This window comes from Leptinotarsa decemlineata, unplaced genomic scaffold (genome assembly GCF_025532065.1).
Source record: "Leptinotarsa decemlineata unplaced genomic scaffold, Ldec_3_MD MMD2_tig00004204_RagTag_RagTag, whole genome shotgun sequence".
Classification (NCBI taxonomy): domain Eukaryota; kingdom Metazoa; phylum Arthropoda; class Insecta; order Coleoptera; family Chrysomelidae; genus Leptinotarsa; species Leptinotarsa decemlineata.
The window spans coordinates 1,651,758-1,669,768 of record NW_027412603.1 but is presented as its reverse complement, the minus strand read 5'-3'; the positions used below and the strand labels follow the sequence as shown (position 1 = coordinate 1,669,768).

General features: G+C 34.9%; 1 protein-coding gene across 2 annotated transcripts in view; it reads left to right on the top strand.

The window, feature by feature from the left end:
- LOC111516582 (ATP-binding cassette sub-family C member 4) overlaps window positions 1–18,011 on the top strand; it is a 292,552-nt gene that overhangs the window by 257,986 nt on the left and 16,555 nt on the right. For both annotated transcript variants that reach the window (XM_074178651.1, XM_074178652.1), the window contains one exon: window positions 17,301–17,428. In XM_074178651.1, the coding sequence (XP_074034752.1) occupies window positions 17,301–17,428 (128 nt within the window). The remainder of the gene's footprint in view (window positions 1–17,300; window positions 17,429–18,011) is intronic.

Below are 18,011 nucleotides of genomic sequence, written 5' to 3'. Positions count from 1 at the left end.
TGAATGTTGGTGTAGAAACAATCATTTGATGAATAATGGAAATGAAACAACATTCATCCAGTTTTCAAGTAAGTATCAGGGCCCTTTCCAAATAAATCTAGGTTTCGAAACTGAATTGTCTTTCAATAATCACATCGAATACTTGTGCACTTCTCTGAAAAACGTATTTTGCCTTCCTAACGATGGAATTAAATTTTTTTAGACATAATCTCTTGGATATATACTATGGTCTAGTGTATTCTGAGCTTAATATGAATATTACCATTTGGGGACATTCATCAGAAATAAATAGAATCTTAATAAGGCAAAAACGCCTCATTAGAATAATTTTTCATCTCAATTACAGAGAATCTTGTAAGAAAACATTCCAAGATAAAAAATTTTTCACATTACCATGCATTTATCTTTACAAAATATTAAGCTATGTTCATGTACATTCCCATTTGCTAACAAGAAATGGGGAAATTCACTGTCATTGAACGAGACGGAGAAACGATTTCCATCAGGAAAAAATAAACCGTAACGAAACAAATTTTCTCATATTCAAGAAAAAAGTCAAAGACTTTTTGATAACAAGTTGATTTTACTTCCTGATAGAGTATGAAAATGATATTTTTGTGTAACATGTGCCGTTATTGATATAAGTGCTATAAGATAAAATATCTTTTGTAAAATGTGACGTGTCATATTCATGTATCGAAAATGATGACTAAAATTTGACTTTGACTTCTCCGTCAATGTCGTGCTAGACGGAGATTTGTAGACATGTAGTGTCAACACTTGACATTTTACAGGAGAATAGACTGATATTTCTCACACATATGCATGCCCTACATGAACTTCCGCACGCTTAAAAATGATGTAATAATTTAAAACGTCACACTACGTTTTTCTTTTCGAAACATGATTGATTACAAATCTGAAGCCATACAGTAGATGATATTGATATGATTTACACTGAAAAGTAGGTTTTTTCTCACTTTGGTTTGTTTCTCCCCCACCATGTCAAGATCTGACAGAGCAGTTTGGTTTGAGCTTGAAACTGAACGTGAGTTCATTCACTGCCCAGTTTATGCTAGACGGAGATTTGCGGAGTTTCCAAAAGAGATGCGTAGGGTCATGCCATTTTGCAGTAGAATAGGTTGATATTTCTCACACATGCATATGCTCGCCTAACAAGAACTTTCACGTATTGCAGGACAATCTAATCATTTGGAATTAAAGACTATGCAGTATCTGACGGTGGAGTATGGTTTGACTGTGAAAATGAATACAAAGGTCATTTTTAGCGAAAATCATTCTAAACGGGGTTTGGAAGTTCTCCAAAACAATGTATACAGTCACAACACACCATTTTGCAGCAAATAAGATATATTTTTCACACCTGAATATATTCTCGACATGAACTTTTACATGTCGCAATACACATGTTTCAATTTGGAATGTATTACTATCTTCTTCTTAAATCCCAATATCATCCAAGATTCAAATCAATATACCATATGACGTAAGCGTGTATTCAACTGAAAATAAGTATTTTCACACTTCAACCTGAAAACTGATTCCTTCCCTCCACCATTTCATGATCTAACCTTGAAGTTGAGTTTGATCTTCAACTTGACTACGTGGTCATTTTCCGTCGATGTCCTGCTATACTGGTTTGTGAGTCCACAAATATTACATAATGCACACATTTTTCGTACATACACACGCAGGCTTATGTTTATGTTGTAGTATTTTTCTCGAGAGAATTTATATGGTTGAAGCTACGATGATTCTGCAACCGTGTTAGGAATCACACGTTAAAAGGTAAGACCTCGTTAGTCCTTAGCTCCCACAAGTTTTTCAACTTCTGAGAGTTGTCGTTCGTATGGATGCGACAGCTGATTATCGGAAAAACCGATTTTGAACAGAAACAGCACATTTACTTGCTGCATGATGAAGATACAGTAATGCAACTTGTCGCTATCGAATTGGATACTGTAATAGCGTGATCAACATTTTTGTCAACATTTTTACTGTTGTTTCTGTAAATATGGTGTTTCAGACTAATAAATCATCATAGAAATTCAGTTTTCTGATATACTATGATTCCATAAGACATGTGTCTCAATAACAGATTTTATTCATATTCATATTTGGTCACATTACTTCTAACGCAAAGTTTTCCCCGCTAGGTAGTGCTGTTTCTAATTTACTGTTCGAGGAATATTTTCTGGCGCTCCATCTCGGTCAATAAGTTATTGTTGAACCTGCTTCTGCAATTTTGAAAAATGTTTGCTGATGTGATGAAATATATCGCATCTATCGTGAGCCTCATAATAGATGAATACAAGGAGAAAACAGTGAAGGATGAACTTGAAGAGTGTTATAAGGCTTCTAAACGAATAAAAAAAGATCTGAAAAATACTATTACTATGGGTGGGAAACAAAATCTACCAGCATTCTTGATCAATAATACAACACTACGTAATCAGATGAAATTTGATATGAAGAAAGGAGCAGGCCTGATTAGCCGGAAAGAGACAGCCTCTAATCGAGTACATTGGGATGATTCAGAATCGGCTTTCAATTCGCGTATCCGGACTGAAGTGATTAGTAATCTCAAGCAAAGAACCCTACCTCATTTTTGGTCGATATAAGACCCTTTTTGTGAGACTAATTCAAAATGCACTGAAAAAGGATGCATTTTTAAAGGTTAATATGACATTCGGTGAAGAATTTGAGGTTGTCGAAGGCGATCGAATCTTTAACGAATATAAGTTTTTCTCAATATCTAACTCATCCATCCATAGTCACACTGATATGAATATATGGTTTGAGAAACATGTTATGGAGCCAATCATGATAAAGTTGGAAGAGTTTCAGGAACGTGACAGAGGTTAGACGTTGATAGCAGTAGTGAATTTGGGGGTTACCGTAAACAAATTTGTGCCGCAGAAAGGTTCATCATACATTGAACTGCCATCTCAAATCAAACGAAAAATCATGATAATGCCTGCTTCGCTTGAGCCATTGTTTCGGCGTTGTATCCAGTTCCCCATGGACAACATTCAGATCACATCCTATCTTATCCTGACTATTCAAATGTTCTGAAGTTGTGAGGTATTCACTTTCCGATAAAAATTATTCAGATAAATAGTTTCAAAGAGCAGAATGATTTCTCAGTTAATGTTTACACGTTGAAACTTTTTAAATCCAAGTATACTGTAACACCGCTAAGATTGAGCATAGCTGAAAATAAAAGCAAACATGTGCCATAGATGTTTTCACTGTTTTTTCACGCAAGCTATGTTAGATAAACACCTTGAAGACTGCTCGAAGACAAAGGAATGCCTACCAAAATTACCTATGGGGGGAAAATATATTTTGAGGTTCAAAAATTTCAAAAATAAAATTACATCGCCTTTCGTTATATATGCCGAGTGTATTGGTATCTGTACAAGATGGCAATAAATATCAACGACACATTCCGGCATCTGTTGGATATTATGTGAAACGATCTCATGATGATACACTACTATCATTTTATCGATCATTTCGTGATGAAAATTGTATGAAATGTTTTGCAGACGAGATAGGTCAGTTTGCTGAAGATGTTGCAACTGTGTTCCAGTGTCCATTCGATGTAGATATATCAGCCAGCCAGGAAACATTTTTTCAGGCAGCAACTCATTGTCATATATGTGACAAACCATTCAATATATCAGACAAAATAGTATGCGACCATAATCGTCAAATACCTAAAAATAATTAATCCGCCAACCATCACTCAATGAGTGCATTATAAACTATCAATGATCCAACAATTCCCATCGTGTTTCATAACTTATCAGGGTATGATGCACATTTTGTTATAGGAAATATTGCATTGGATTTCAATGGAAGTGTCGCCGTTTGGCCGATAACAAAGGAAAAGTATATATCTTTCTCTAAAAATATTTCTGGTAGCAAGATTCACTTCAGATTCTTTAACTCATTCAGATTCATGAGTTTTTCGCTGGATACGTTAGTATCATATCTATCAGAATTTCCAAATCTCATATCACAGTTCTCCAACCGCTCGAATGATGAAGAGCGATTCTTTCAAAAAATTCAATGAAGATTGTTTACCCCCTATCGAAATCTTTTACAACATTTAGGAGGAATGCCTACGTGCCAAGCTGATATGGGCTACTTTTGATATAAACACATCGGGAAAATATACAAATCTGTATTTAAAGACGGATGTTATGCTTCTGGCTATGTCTTCGAGCGGTTCTGCTCAAGTTGTCATTAAACTTACGGTTTGGATCCTGCCCATTATTTCACTCTGCCTGGCTTTACATGGGATGCTATGTTATTCAAAACTAAACAGCAACTTGAACTTCTCACCGATGTAGATCAGTTGATGTTTTTCGAAAAGGGAACAAGAGGTGGACTGAGTCAAGTTTTCTCAAAGCGAAGAGTCACAGCTAATAACAAATACATGGGTGACAATCATGATAAAGTCAAAGCTGACTCATACCTAATGTATTTCGATGTTAATAATCAATATGGTTGGACAATGTCTCAATATCTACCATACGGCTGGTTTGAGTGGATGGACACCAACATTGATATCACAACTGTGCCTGATGATGCCTCGGAGGGTTATATACTGGAAGTTGATATGGAGTATCCAAACAACCTTCACGATATGCATAAGGATTTACCGTTTTGCCCCGATCATTTGGATCTTAAGACAAAAATATCTCGAACCGAAAGTACATCGGATGTGAAACAATTTAAATTGACGGCTACTCTACAGTCGAAGAAATGGTATGTGAATCATTACAGAAATCTCAAGCAGGCCTTAGGACATGGTCTTGTTTTGAACAAGGTTCATCGTGTTCTAAAGTTCAAGCATTCTACATGGTTGAAGCCCTACATAGACTTGAACACACGTTTGCGAACTGCTGTCTCGAATGATTTTGGAAGAAAACTATTCAAACTGATGAATAATGCCGTATTTGATATGTACTGCTATCTTCAAAATTCAATTTTCGTCCCATATATATATAAATATTTGTTTCAGGGAAAAGTATGGAAAATCTGAGAAAGCACTCTGATGTTCGCATTGTAACGAGTTGGGATGGGCGATATGATGCCGAAGCCAGAAACTCCAATCCTTGGTTCAAGAGTTTGACTGTCTTCGATGAAAACTTGACTGCCATTGAATTGGAAAAATCCAAAATATTCTTCAACAAACCTATATATGTTGAAAGGATAGTACTGGATTTGGCAAAGTTGACCACATTTAATTTCCAATATGAATACATGGCTCCTAGGTATAGAGAAAATTTTTTTCGCAGTTTATGCTGACACGGACAGTTTGATTTATGAAATTATAAATTATGATCCATATGAGATTATGAAAAATGATTGTCATCAGTATTTCGATACTAGTGATTATGAATCAGACATCATTTACAATATTCCTCGAGTGGATAAGAAAGTGATTGGATTGATGAAAATCCAATCCGATGAGAACAACAGAAAGCATATGCTCGACTTTATTGGACTCAGATATAAATTATACTCAACTAAAACTGCAACGTCAGAAGATCAAATTACTGATCTGAAAAGAAGATTGAAGCAGGAGAATTATGAAAATGATGGAATCAAACAAATTGTGGCCAATTTCGGAGTATCCAACAAAGCGAAGGGCGTTGAACATAATGTTGTCAAAACAAAAATCGCTTTCGAAGATTACGTGACCTGTTTGGAAAATTATACCGGAAAAGCAATCACACAAAATGTCAATGGAATCCTATAAGCATAGGGTGTATTCAACAGAAAAAACGAAGATTGCTCTGAATCCCAACGATTATAAACGCTATCTAATTCCTAAAACCTACCATACTCTTCCATTGGAACATTACTTAATTCAAAATCTATGAATATCAATTAATAACAATATCAACTACAAATTATTCTCGTCTCACACGAACGGTTCTATGTACGAGTGAAAATCACATATCACATTGAAAGTTTTTGTTAACATATTATCTTGTTGCTGATATACAGGTGTATTTTCGTGAGTCAAAGCAGAACTATTGGAAAAATGAACCCTACTGACATTTATTTCGAATTGAACCACACACCTATTTTCTTTCGAGAGCGGTTTTATATAGGGCTATTGGAGATGTTTTTCTTCCTCTACAATCTAAAAATCAAACGCTCTGGCAGCTCTAAGTCCTGGGTGGTGTGGTAGTGTTTAAACGATGAACTCAAAACCTGATGATATCAACCACTTGTCGTCATTTTTTAGGGTAACATTTCTTGGTCTCTTCCTTCGAAAGGCTCATAAGTATCTATTAGGTCGATGTATTTCCTGAAAATATTGAATTCAACTCTTCCATCATATCTTTTGTAAACAGACAACAATAAAATATATTTATATATTGTGTAAGATCTTGTTCATTATATCTTTTCGGTTTACATTTTGTAAGAAGTTGTTTTGAATCATTAGTCAACTTGAGTGTGTTTTATTGATGTTCAAAATATTATTTTCAATAGAAAAATACTTTGTCTATGACATTCATCATCTTGTAGAATCAAAACATAACACAGAGGAAAGATCCATGTTGACTTTACAACGACAGATTGACATTACCAGAAACATAACCAAAATAACCAAAAAAATAGCCATTTAATCATCTTGTATGAAAGCTGTTTGGAAAAATGTGTAACTGAAACTGGTTTTGATCTATTTCAGTTCAAAATCAATTCAAAAATATCTGTTAATTTTTTTTAATACATGTTGATATAAATAGACTAAAACACATATAAAAATTCAGTTTTGATCAAATTGCAGTATATTTCATAGCAAAGCACTCCATTAATTATGAATCTCGATATTATAGAAAATGCCAAGTCGAACAAACATGTTATCATCAGCATATACCCTTTTCAATATCAGTCCTTATTGATATTAAAATCTTTCATAATTACCAATCAATCACATCTATCCTTCCACTATTCTAGACAAATATCTTTAATTTCATCAAAAGTCAAATATGGAGCTACATAATCGAAAATTGGTATGATGGAGATTGCGATCATACTGTTGGAATGGAACAATCACATTACAATTGTAGCGAATCAATTGTTTTGCTATTCGTCTGTAGTTTTGATCTAAATACATAACATCGATATTTTTATGGCTACACATTGAAAACATTTTCTCAAATTTGTACCAATATATTTCAAATACGCACTTGGTGTTATGAGAGTTTACTTGATATTGAGATTCACTGGTGTGTAATTTTTCTGCGTATCAGTAGAATGGCTTCAGTTTTATAGGGACACTAGATCAAGTTTATTTTTTTTCAACCATTCTCAGCTGGAAATGAAGCCCAAACATAACGCATTTATGATTCAATACCGGACAACTCTGTTTCGACCCGCCATAGCTCTCATCAGTGGTGTTACGTTGAACCACAAATTCATTGCTAGAATCAACTATTATTGAAGAACAAGCTATAGTTAAGAAGTGGGTTTACATCTCTGCCCACGGCGTAGGTGGAGTTTGCAGACCGGTTTCGAGTCTATAATGAACGTAAAGTCGAGTGGCCAAACTGCCCGAAACCGTTCTGCAAACTCCACCCCCGCCGTGGGCGGAGATGTAAACCCGCTTCTTTACTATAGCTTGTTCTTCAATTACAGTTGATTCTAGCAATGAATTTGTGATTCAGCGTAACACCACTGATGAGAGCTATGGCGGGTCGAAACAGGACTGTCCGGTATTGCATCATAAATGCGTTATGTTTGGCTTTATTTCCAGGTGAGAATGGTTGAAAAAAAAATAAACTTGATCTAGTCTCCCTATTAAACTGAAGCCATTCTACTGATACGCTGAAAAATCACACACCAGTAAATCTCAAAATCAAGTAAACTCTCATAACATCAAGTGCGTACTTGAAATATATTGGTACAAATTTGAGAAAATGGTTTCAATGTGTAGCCATAAAGATATCGATGTTATGTATTTAGATCAAAACTATAGACGAATAGCAAAACAATTGATTCGCTACAATTGTAATGTGATTGTTCCATTCCAACAGTATGATCGCAATCTACATCATATCAATTTTCGATTATGTAGCTCCATATTTGACTTTTGATTATATTGAAGATATATGTCTAGAATATTGGAAGGATAGATGTGGTTGATTGGTCATTATGAAAGATTTTAATCTCAATAAGGACTTATATTGAAAAGGGTATATGCTGATAATAACATGTTTGTTCGACTTGGCATTTTCTATAATATCGAGATTCAAAATTAATGGAGTGCTTAGCTATTGAATATACTGCAATTTGGTCAAAACTGAATTTTTATGTGTGTTTTCGTCTATTTATATCAACAACAAGTATTCAAAAAAAATTAACAGATATTTTTGAATTGATTTTGAACTGAAATAGATCAAAACAAGTTTCAGTAACACATTTTCCAAAACAGCTTTCATACAAGATGATTTAATGGCTATTTTTTGGTTATTTTGGTTATGTTTCTGGTAATGTCAATCTGTCGTCGTAAAGTCAACATGGATCTTTCCTCTTTGTTATGGTTTGATTCTATAAGATGATGGATGTCATAGAAAAATTATGTTTCCATTGAAAATAATATTTTGAACATCAATAAAACACACTCAATTTGACTAATGATTCAAAATAACTTCATACAAAATGTAAACCGAAAAGATATAATGAACAAGATCTTACACAATGAATAAATATTTTTTATTGTTGTCTGTTTACAAAAGATATGATGGAAGAGTTGAATTTAATATTTTCAGGAAATACATCGACTTAATAGATACTTATGAGCCCTTCGAAGGAAGAGACCAAGAAATGTTACCCTAAAAAATGAGGACAAATGGTTGATATCATCACGTTGTGAGTTCATCGTTGAAACACCACCACACCACCCAGGAGTTAGAGTTGCCGGAGCGTTTGATTTTTAGATTGTTGAGGAAGAAAAACATTGCCAATAGCCCTATATAAAACCTCTCTCGAAAAAAATAGGTGTGTGGTTCAATTCGAAATAAATGACATCAGGGTTCATTTTTCCAATAGTTCTGCTTTGACTCACAAATATCCACCTGTATATCAGCAACAAGATAATATGTTAACAAAAACTTTCAATGTGATATGTGATTTTCACTCGTACATAGAACCGTTCATGAGAGACGAGAATAATTTGTAGTTGATATTATTATTAATCAATATTCATAGATTTTGAATTGAGTAATGTTCCCATGGAAGAGTATGGTAGGTTTCAGGAATTAGATAGCGTTCATCATCACTAGGATTCAGAGCAATCTTCGTTTGTTCTGTTGAATACACCCTATGCTTATAGGATTTTATTAATTTTTTTGTGTGATTGCTTTTTCGGTATAATTTTCCCAACATGCCACGTAATCTTCGAAAGCGATTTTTGTTTTGACAACATTATGTTTAACGCCCTTCGCTTTCTTGGATACTTCGAAATTGGCCAAAATTTTTTTGATTTCATCATTTTCATAATTCTCCTGCTTCAATCTTTTTTTCAGATCAGTGATTTGATCTTCTGACGTTGCAGTTTTAGTTGAGTATAATCTAAATCTGAGTCCAATAAAGTCGTTGTTGTTCTCATCCTTAATCAATCCAATCACTTTCTTATTCGCTCGGGGAATATTGAAAATGATATCTGATTGATGATCGCTAGTATCGAAATACTGATGACAATCATTTTTCATCATCTCATATGGATCATAGTTTGTAATTTCATAAATCAAACTGTCCGTGTCAGTATAAACTGCGCAAAAATTTTCTCTATACCTAGGAGCCATATATTCATAATGGAAATTATATGTGGTCAACTTTGCCAAATCCAGTACTATCATTCCAACATATATAGGTTTGTTGAAGAATATTTTGGATTTTCCCAATTCAATGGCAGTCAAGTTTTCATCGAAGACAGTCAAACTCTTGAACCGAGGATTGGAGATTCTGGCTTCGGCATCATATCGCCCATCCCAATTCGTTACAAGACGGATATCAGAGTGCTTTCTCAGATTTCCCATAGTTTTCCCTGAAACGAATATTCAAATATATGGGACAAAAATTAAGTTTTAAAAATAGCAGTACATATCAAATACGGCATTATTCATTAGTTTGAAAAGGTTCTTTCCAAAATCATTCGAGGCGGCAGATCTCAAACGTGTGTTCAAGCCTTTGTAGTCCTTCAACCATGTGGACTGCTTGAACTTTAGAACATGATGAATCTTGTTCAAAATGAGACCATGTTCTAAGGCCTGCTTGAGATTTCTGTGATGATTCACATACTATTTCTTCGACTGTAGAGTAGCCTTCAATTCAAATTGTTTTACATCGATGTACTTTCGGTTCGAAATTTTTTTGTCTTATTATCCACATGATCGGGGCAGTACGGTAAATAGATATTGAGACATTGCCCAACCATATTGATTATTAACATCGAAATACATTAGGTATGAGTCAGCTTTGGCTTCATCATAATTGTCACCCATGTATTTGTTATTAGCTGTGACTCTTCGCTTGAAGCAAACTTGACTCAGTCCACCTCTTGTTCCCTTTTCGGAAAACATCAACTGATCTACATCGGTGAGGAGTTCAAGTTGCTGTTTCGTTTTGAATAACATAGCATTCCATGTATAGCCAGGCAGAGTGAAATGATGGGCTGGATCCAACCATAAGTTTTATGACAACTTGAGCGGAACTGCTCGAAGACATAGCCAGAAGCATAACATCCGTCTTCAAATACAGATTCGTATATTTTCCCGATGTGTTCATATCAAAAATCGCCCATACTTGGCACATAGGTAATATATCCTAGGACACGGTTTTTCCTCCAATATGTTGTGAAAGGTTTCGATATGGGGTAAACAATCTTCATTGAATTTTTTGAAAGAATCGATATAGTCATACGGCATTACACCCTTTTTTGTCAAAATCTACTCTTCATCATTCGAGCGGTTGGAGAACTGTGATGTGAGATTTGGAAATTTTGATAGATATGATACTAACGTATCCAGCGAAAAACTCATGTAGGGCATGTATATGTGTGAGAAATATCATTCTGTTCTCCTGTAAAATGTCAAGTGTCTACACATCTCCGTCCAGCATGACATTGGCGGAGAAGTCAAAGTCAAATTTTAGTCATCATTTTTGATATATGAATGGATATATGACACGTCACATTTTACAAAAGATATTTTATCTTATAGCACTTATATCAATAACAGCACATGTTACACAAAAATATTATTTTCATACTCTATCAGGAAATAAAAACAACTTGTTACCAAAAAGTCTTTGACTTTTTTATTGTATATGAGAAAATTTGTTTCATTATGGTTTATTTTTTCCTGATGGAAATCGTTTCTCCGTCTCGTTTAATGACAGTGAATTTCCTCATTTCTTGTTAGCAAATGGGATCGTACATGAATGTAGCTTAATATTTTGTAAAGATAAATGCATGGGATTGTGAAAAATGTTTTGTCTTGGAATGTTTTCTTACAAGATTCTCTGTATTCAAGAAATTAGTCTAATGAAGCGTTTTTGCCTTATTAAGATTCTATTTATTTCTGATGAATGTCCCCAAATGGTAATATTTATATTAAGCTCAGAATACATTAGACCATAGTACATATCCAAGAGATTATGTCTCAAAAAATTTAATTTCATTGTTAGGAAGGCAAAATACGTTTTTCAGAGAAGTGCACAAGTATTCGATGTGATTATTGAAAGACAATTCAGTTTCGAAACCCAGATTCATTTGGAAAGGGCCCTGATACTTACTTGAAAACTGGATAAATGTTGTTTTATTTCCATTATTCATCAAATGATTGTTTCTACACCAATATTCGAATTCATTGATTACTAGTTTCGTTCCATTTTCGATTTCATTCAGATCTGGGGACGTCACATTGTTGTGTCATCATCATACATGAAAACTCGACCCTCGAGAAAATCCTAGTATTCAGTTTCAAGGTTAAATCAAACTTCACCATCAGATTTTGCCAATGTGTGGAAAAAAAGAGACCAAAGTGAGGCGATACCCACGTTTCAGTTGAAGTTACGTCCATATCATCCACTATGTTTGTTCAAATTGTAATGTAATCATATTTCAAGAAAAATATAGTGTAGCATTTTGAATCATCATAAAGTATGCGGTACCTAGTTCATGTTAGACATGCATATTCGTGAGAAATGTCGGTCTGTTCTCCTGTAAAATGTTATGTGTTGAGTCTACGCATCTGTTTTGGAGCATATAATAACCTTGCATTCATTTCAAAGTCAAACCAAACTTGCCGGGTAAATCTGGCAATGACAGGTGAATGAATTTATTTTCGATCAAAGTGATGGCACATCCTACTTTCCATTTATAATTACGCTGATGTCATATGCTGTAAAGGTCGAAACTGAATGCAAAAGCTACGTGCAATATTAAAATCGACAAGTTTTTGTCATACGGAACCAAGAAATACAGGCCGAATATGTATTTTGTAATTCAATTTCACTCTCTTCAGTGTTTTCCGTACATAAAATGGACCTAAATAATAACTGTCCTTTTATTCGTCATCATGCATATAACATTGCACAAGATGAAGATCCTAAATCCCATTGGATAGTTACAAGCACCAAGAATTCACTCTCTAAACTCTCATTTCTTATCACTTGTGCTTTATTGGTTTGTTTCATGTTGAATCATTTGAATACATGCAATGAACTCTTCTCATTACTTATCTCTAATTATTTTATAACCTTCAACTTTGCAGTCCGACGCGGGCCTCAATAGTTCAATGAGGTTTCAAAGCGAAAATGTGAGATCAAATTTTGCTATAATAGGGAGAATTTTTGTCAATTGTTATATTTATCCAATTCGCCCTAAATATACCTAGGCACAGCTCAAGTTGATAATTTTCAAATTATTACTTCACGAGATTCTACAATATTATCTATTCAAATGCACGTTATTTAACTTTCTTCAGTTCACTCTACTTCGCTACCCACTAGAGATGCCTGACGTCACAGCCAAGCCCACCTACCAACTGGATGTCGATACGAACAGGCAGTGGTCGTTGCGCTTTCTAAGAGGGCAGACGTTAGCACAGTCCTCGGCCACCTGCGTGTCACCATCGATAGCGAGGCTAGAGCGATGCGTTACGTCACAGCCTTCACTGCATCGATAGAGGTGAGGGCACATCGATGAATACGCATTACTCAGCCGCACGTCGTGGAGTGAACATCTCGCTCTCTTACCGTTGAACGGTTAATGCTGTGACGTCACACCACTACTAACTTGGTGGGCTCACACCTATTGTACATTCATTACTTGAAGGATCTTCGAAGTATGCAGACGTATGTTTGTACATAGACAAGCACATGATGAAACCCTGTACCGTGCATTCTCACACACACACCAATCAAATGTAATTACGTCACTATTTCACACCCACACACACAGAAAATCTCGTATGAGAAAAAATCTGAACGATCCATGCACCAGACCCTTCAAGGTCACATCGCCACGTAATCTGTGATGTACACATACCAACTATGCACCAGACAGACATATTTTTCAAGGTCATATGCACCATACATATTTTTCAAGGTGGCATGCACCAGACATATTTCTCAAGGTCACATGAGTCCGTCTAGGTCATCCACCCCACGTGACGTCATAGTGGTGGAGGGAGGCTTAGAACCGGCTCAAATCTCCTACTATCGTCTTTTGGGTGTATCCGCTCTCGTTCGCTATTTGGTATATGATTTTTCGTTCTTTGTTTCGGACTTCATTGCTAAGTGGTATCCTTAACATTCTATATATGAATGCATTATAGGCAGCCATTTTGTGTGATGGTGGATGGTTTGAACTTGCGGGTATGATGGAGCTTGTTTGTGTATATTGCCATTTGAAATTATGTTTTGTTGTGGTTATATCCGATGGTCATGTCCAGGTAGTTTTGAGTTGTGTTCGTCCTCAATGATGAAAAATATTTTTTGATTCATTTCGTTGATTTCTTTGTTATTTGATCTATTCTTATTTCATTGAATTGAATAGGAGTTATAAAGCTTCAAATCCTATTTGTGACTTACATTTAATAATAATAATAATAATAATATATATATATATATATATATATATATATATATATATATATATATATATATATATATATATATATATATATATATATATATATATATATATATATATATATACAGGGTGTCCCTGGACTTCCTCTTTTCCTCTCGGGAATGTATAGATGGGGTCAAAATATCACCAGTACTTCATATAACTTTTTTTCCTAAAATCCTTCGTTACCAAGTAACGGGCCCTCGAAGTTACAAAATGAAAAATGTTTTTCTTTGATAACTTTTCAAGTGAATATTCAAAATCATCCAAATTTTGGTAATTGACTAAACAAATGAATTCCTTCGATGAGCTTTCATGCAGGAGTCAGTTGTTTTGCTACAAAGTCAGGAACGGACTACCCCCGATGGTCCACACCCCAAAACTTTGAAATGAGAGATATTTTTCAATATTTTTCAACAAATGAAGGTTACTTGGACAATTTTATGAATAAAAGTACTCGTGTGGAAAGTCGATCGGAGCAACGAGTCTTGATAAAAATGTAGTTTCACTCGACGACATCAAACCCGATCGTCCACCATTATTTGAAATGAATAATTATCAAAGCAGAAATAATAATGATAACGTTAATTTAACAACATTTATCCTGAGATGTCTACCATTATTCGAAAATATTAGTTTTTAAGGAAAATGGAAATGATAGGTAAAATGTTCATAACGAATTTTTATAATGCAAACACGTTTAACTAACGAAACTCAAGAGCCTCAAGAGCAAACAGAAATGAAAAATCCGCTACAGAAACTGCTCGATATGACCACCTTCTCTCTCTATACATTTTCTTAGTCTGCGAAGACACCCTCTCTGTAATTGAAATAGCATTCCAGGGTCGTTTCGTATGGCTTCACAATGTAATGTTATTCAACAATGCATCTCTTGTGTGAATAGGTGTAGCGTAAACGAGGCTTTTTAGATGCCCCCACAGAAAGAAATCCAATGGATTCAAATCCGGAGACCGCGATGGCCATGAATATGGCCCACCTTTACCAAATCATCTATTGTGGAAAATATGGTTCAGATGGTCACGCACAATCAAACTGAAATGAGGAGGAGCGTCATCATGCATAAACCACATATCTCTTCGGGTTTGCAATGGAACACGTTCCAAAAGTCCATTCAAATCGTTCTGAATGAACTCCAAATAACGTTCTCCATTCAATCGGTCCTGTAGAACGAATGGTCCTATAAGATGGTTTCCTATGATACCAGCCCAAACATTCACGTTGAATTTCCGTTGGTGTTTGGTTTGCAATATCCCATGGGGATTTTCTTCGGCCCATATATGGAGATTATGAGAGTTGATAACTCCATCTCTACTGAAACCTGCTTCATCAGTGAATAAAACTCGATTAGTAAAAGTCATATCCTCTCTCTGCCTATCCATGAACCAATTGGCATATTCCAGTCGTGCTGGAAAATCTTGAGGTGTCATGGCATGTACCTTCTGGATGTGAAATGGGTGGAGCAGTTGTTCCCTAATTATTCTATGAATAGTGGACTTGGATGTATGGAACTGTTCTGATAGATTTCTGATGCTCATTGAAGGATCATCAGCGACGGCTTCCAAAATATTTTCCTCCAATACAACGGTACGTACAGTCCTAGGAGCGCCCTCACCACCTCGTTTTGGCAAAACTGTACCTACAATAATATCGAAATTAAACAACGTGCTCAAATTAATTATCAATTATTACATACCTGTCTCCCTCAAGCTGCGATCGACACGCTCGAATGTTTCTCTTGACGGTACCGTTCGATTGGGAAAATGCTAGGAATACAGACGACGAGCTTCTGCAGCATTACAAAATGCTCGTCCATAAAATACATGCATATCTGCATATTCATTGAATGTAAACTGTTCGGCCATATCAAAAAAATTCAAAATATCCTATAGAATATTGACAATACAATGATAGTCATATGACAACGCACCACTCAACGAAACAAAATCGCATTCCAGTTTCTCATTTTTTATCAAAATTTTCTAAAAGGTTTTTTTGTCAACATCTGTGAAAGAAATATTATTCCCTGGATATTTTTCACCTGATCATGTGCAGCCGTTTTTGTAGTTCATTCGTTTGCTTTTTATTAGTATAGTAAATATTTTTTCCGATGTCCGTTTTTTCAGCTAAACTCAGATTCGTGTTAAAGAATTTCTCCCATAAAATTATAATTATCAGTGAAACTCCTCAACAGTTTAGCTGTGAAGAAGAATTTGAAACATTCGAATGTTGTGTTTCATGAGATTCAGATAACTGATCAACACGAAACGTGATTATTCCACACGTATTATGTACATACAAAATATGGAATGAATTCGATATTTCATAGTAGAGTAGCTTGTTAGTTTAAAAACACCACGAATCTACAGAACTTGATATTTCTTTTGAAAAAATATCTGCTTTCACAATTGTGACTTAAACTTCCATATAGGTACTGTACTTTTTGTTTACGACTTCATTTTAGCATACTTTGTATTATTCCTGTTATAAATGTTGTTGAATCAACGTTATCATTATTATTTCTGCTTTGATAATTATTCATTTCAAATAATGGTGGACGAGCGGGTTTGATGTCGTCGAGTAGAACTACATTTTTATCAAGACTCGTTGCTCCGATCGACTTTCCACACGAGTACTTTTATTCATAAAATTGTCCAAGTAACCTTATTTTGTTGAAAAATATTGAAAAATATCTGTCAGTTCAAAGTTTTGGGGTGTGGATCATCGGGGGTAGTCCGTTCCTGACTTTGTAGCAAAACAACTGACTCCTGCATGGAAGCTCATCGACGGAATTCATTTGTTTAGTCAATTACCAAAATCTGGATGATTTTGAATATTCACTTGAAAAGTTATCAAAGAAAAACATTTTTCATTTTGTAACTTCGAGGGCCCGTAACTTGGTTACGAAGACTTTTAGGAAAAAAAGTTATATGAAGTACTGGTGATATTTTGACCCCATCTATACATTCCCGAGAGGAAAAGAGGAAGTCCAGGGACACCCTGTATATATAGATAAAATATATAAATTTTTGCACTATATTTTTGCATCCACAACTCAATCAAATTTTCACTCTCATGGAGATCTATTTTCCAGATTCCTCAGTGCCAAAAATCTGGCCATCGGAAGGAAGGATACAATTCAAGTACATGTCTTTGAGGTATGTCGCAGATGATCCTCCAGTTCTCAACAGACTCAACTTCGTGATTCAACCAGGAGAAAAGGTACAATCGTGAAAAAAAATCATAAGGAATTTAGTTCTGAAACATAACATTATATTGATGAACCGTGATTTGAATTCTTGTTTTTCGAAAAGCCTTTAGGAGAATTCAGTACTAGTTTTTCTGGAAGAGAATAGCTCAGACATAGCCTGCAGAAGTCTGTTCATCACAAACAGATCTCGATTCGGATATAATAGGGATTCATGATTACCTACGTATTGGCAATCTTTGGAAGTGTTCATGAACAGCACCGATTCAGAAAACTATACAATCCTTCAACTTGTTGTTTTAGTTTCATATTTTTCATCGTTTTTTGAGAAATAGAGGTTTTGACCTTCTACTTCTCCATCTAGATACAAAAAAGTGAGAATCTTCCAAAGAAAAGAAGAAAGCAATCAATTTCAAAAAAGTAATTCTATACAAAGATATGCAGATCGATCAAAGAAGTATCTTTTAGGTACAAAATGGTAGAGAAAAAACTACTTCTATATAAACATTGAAATTCACGAAAGAAAAATTCTTTAGAAAAAAATACTTTTATATGAACACTGAATTATACAAAGAACAATTTTTTCTATTCAACTTG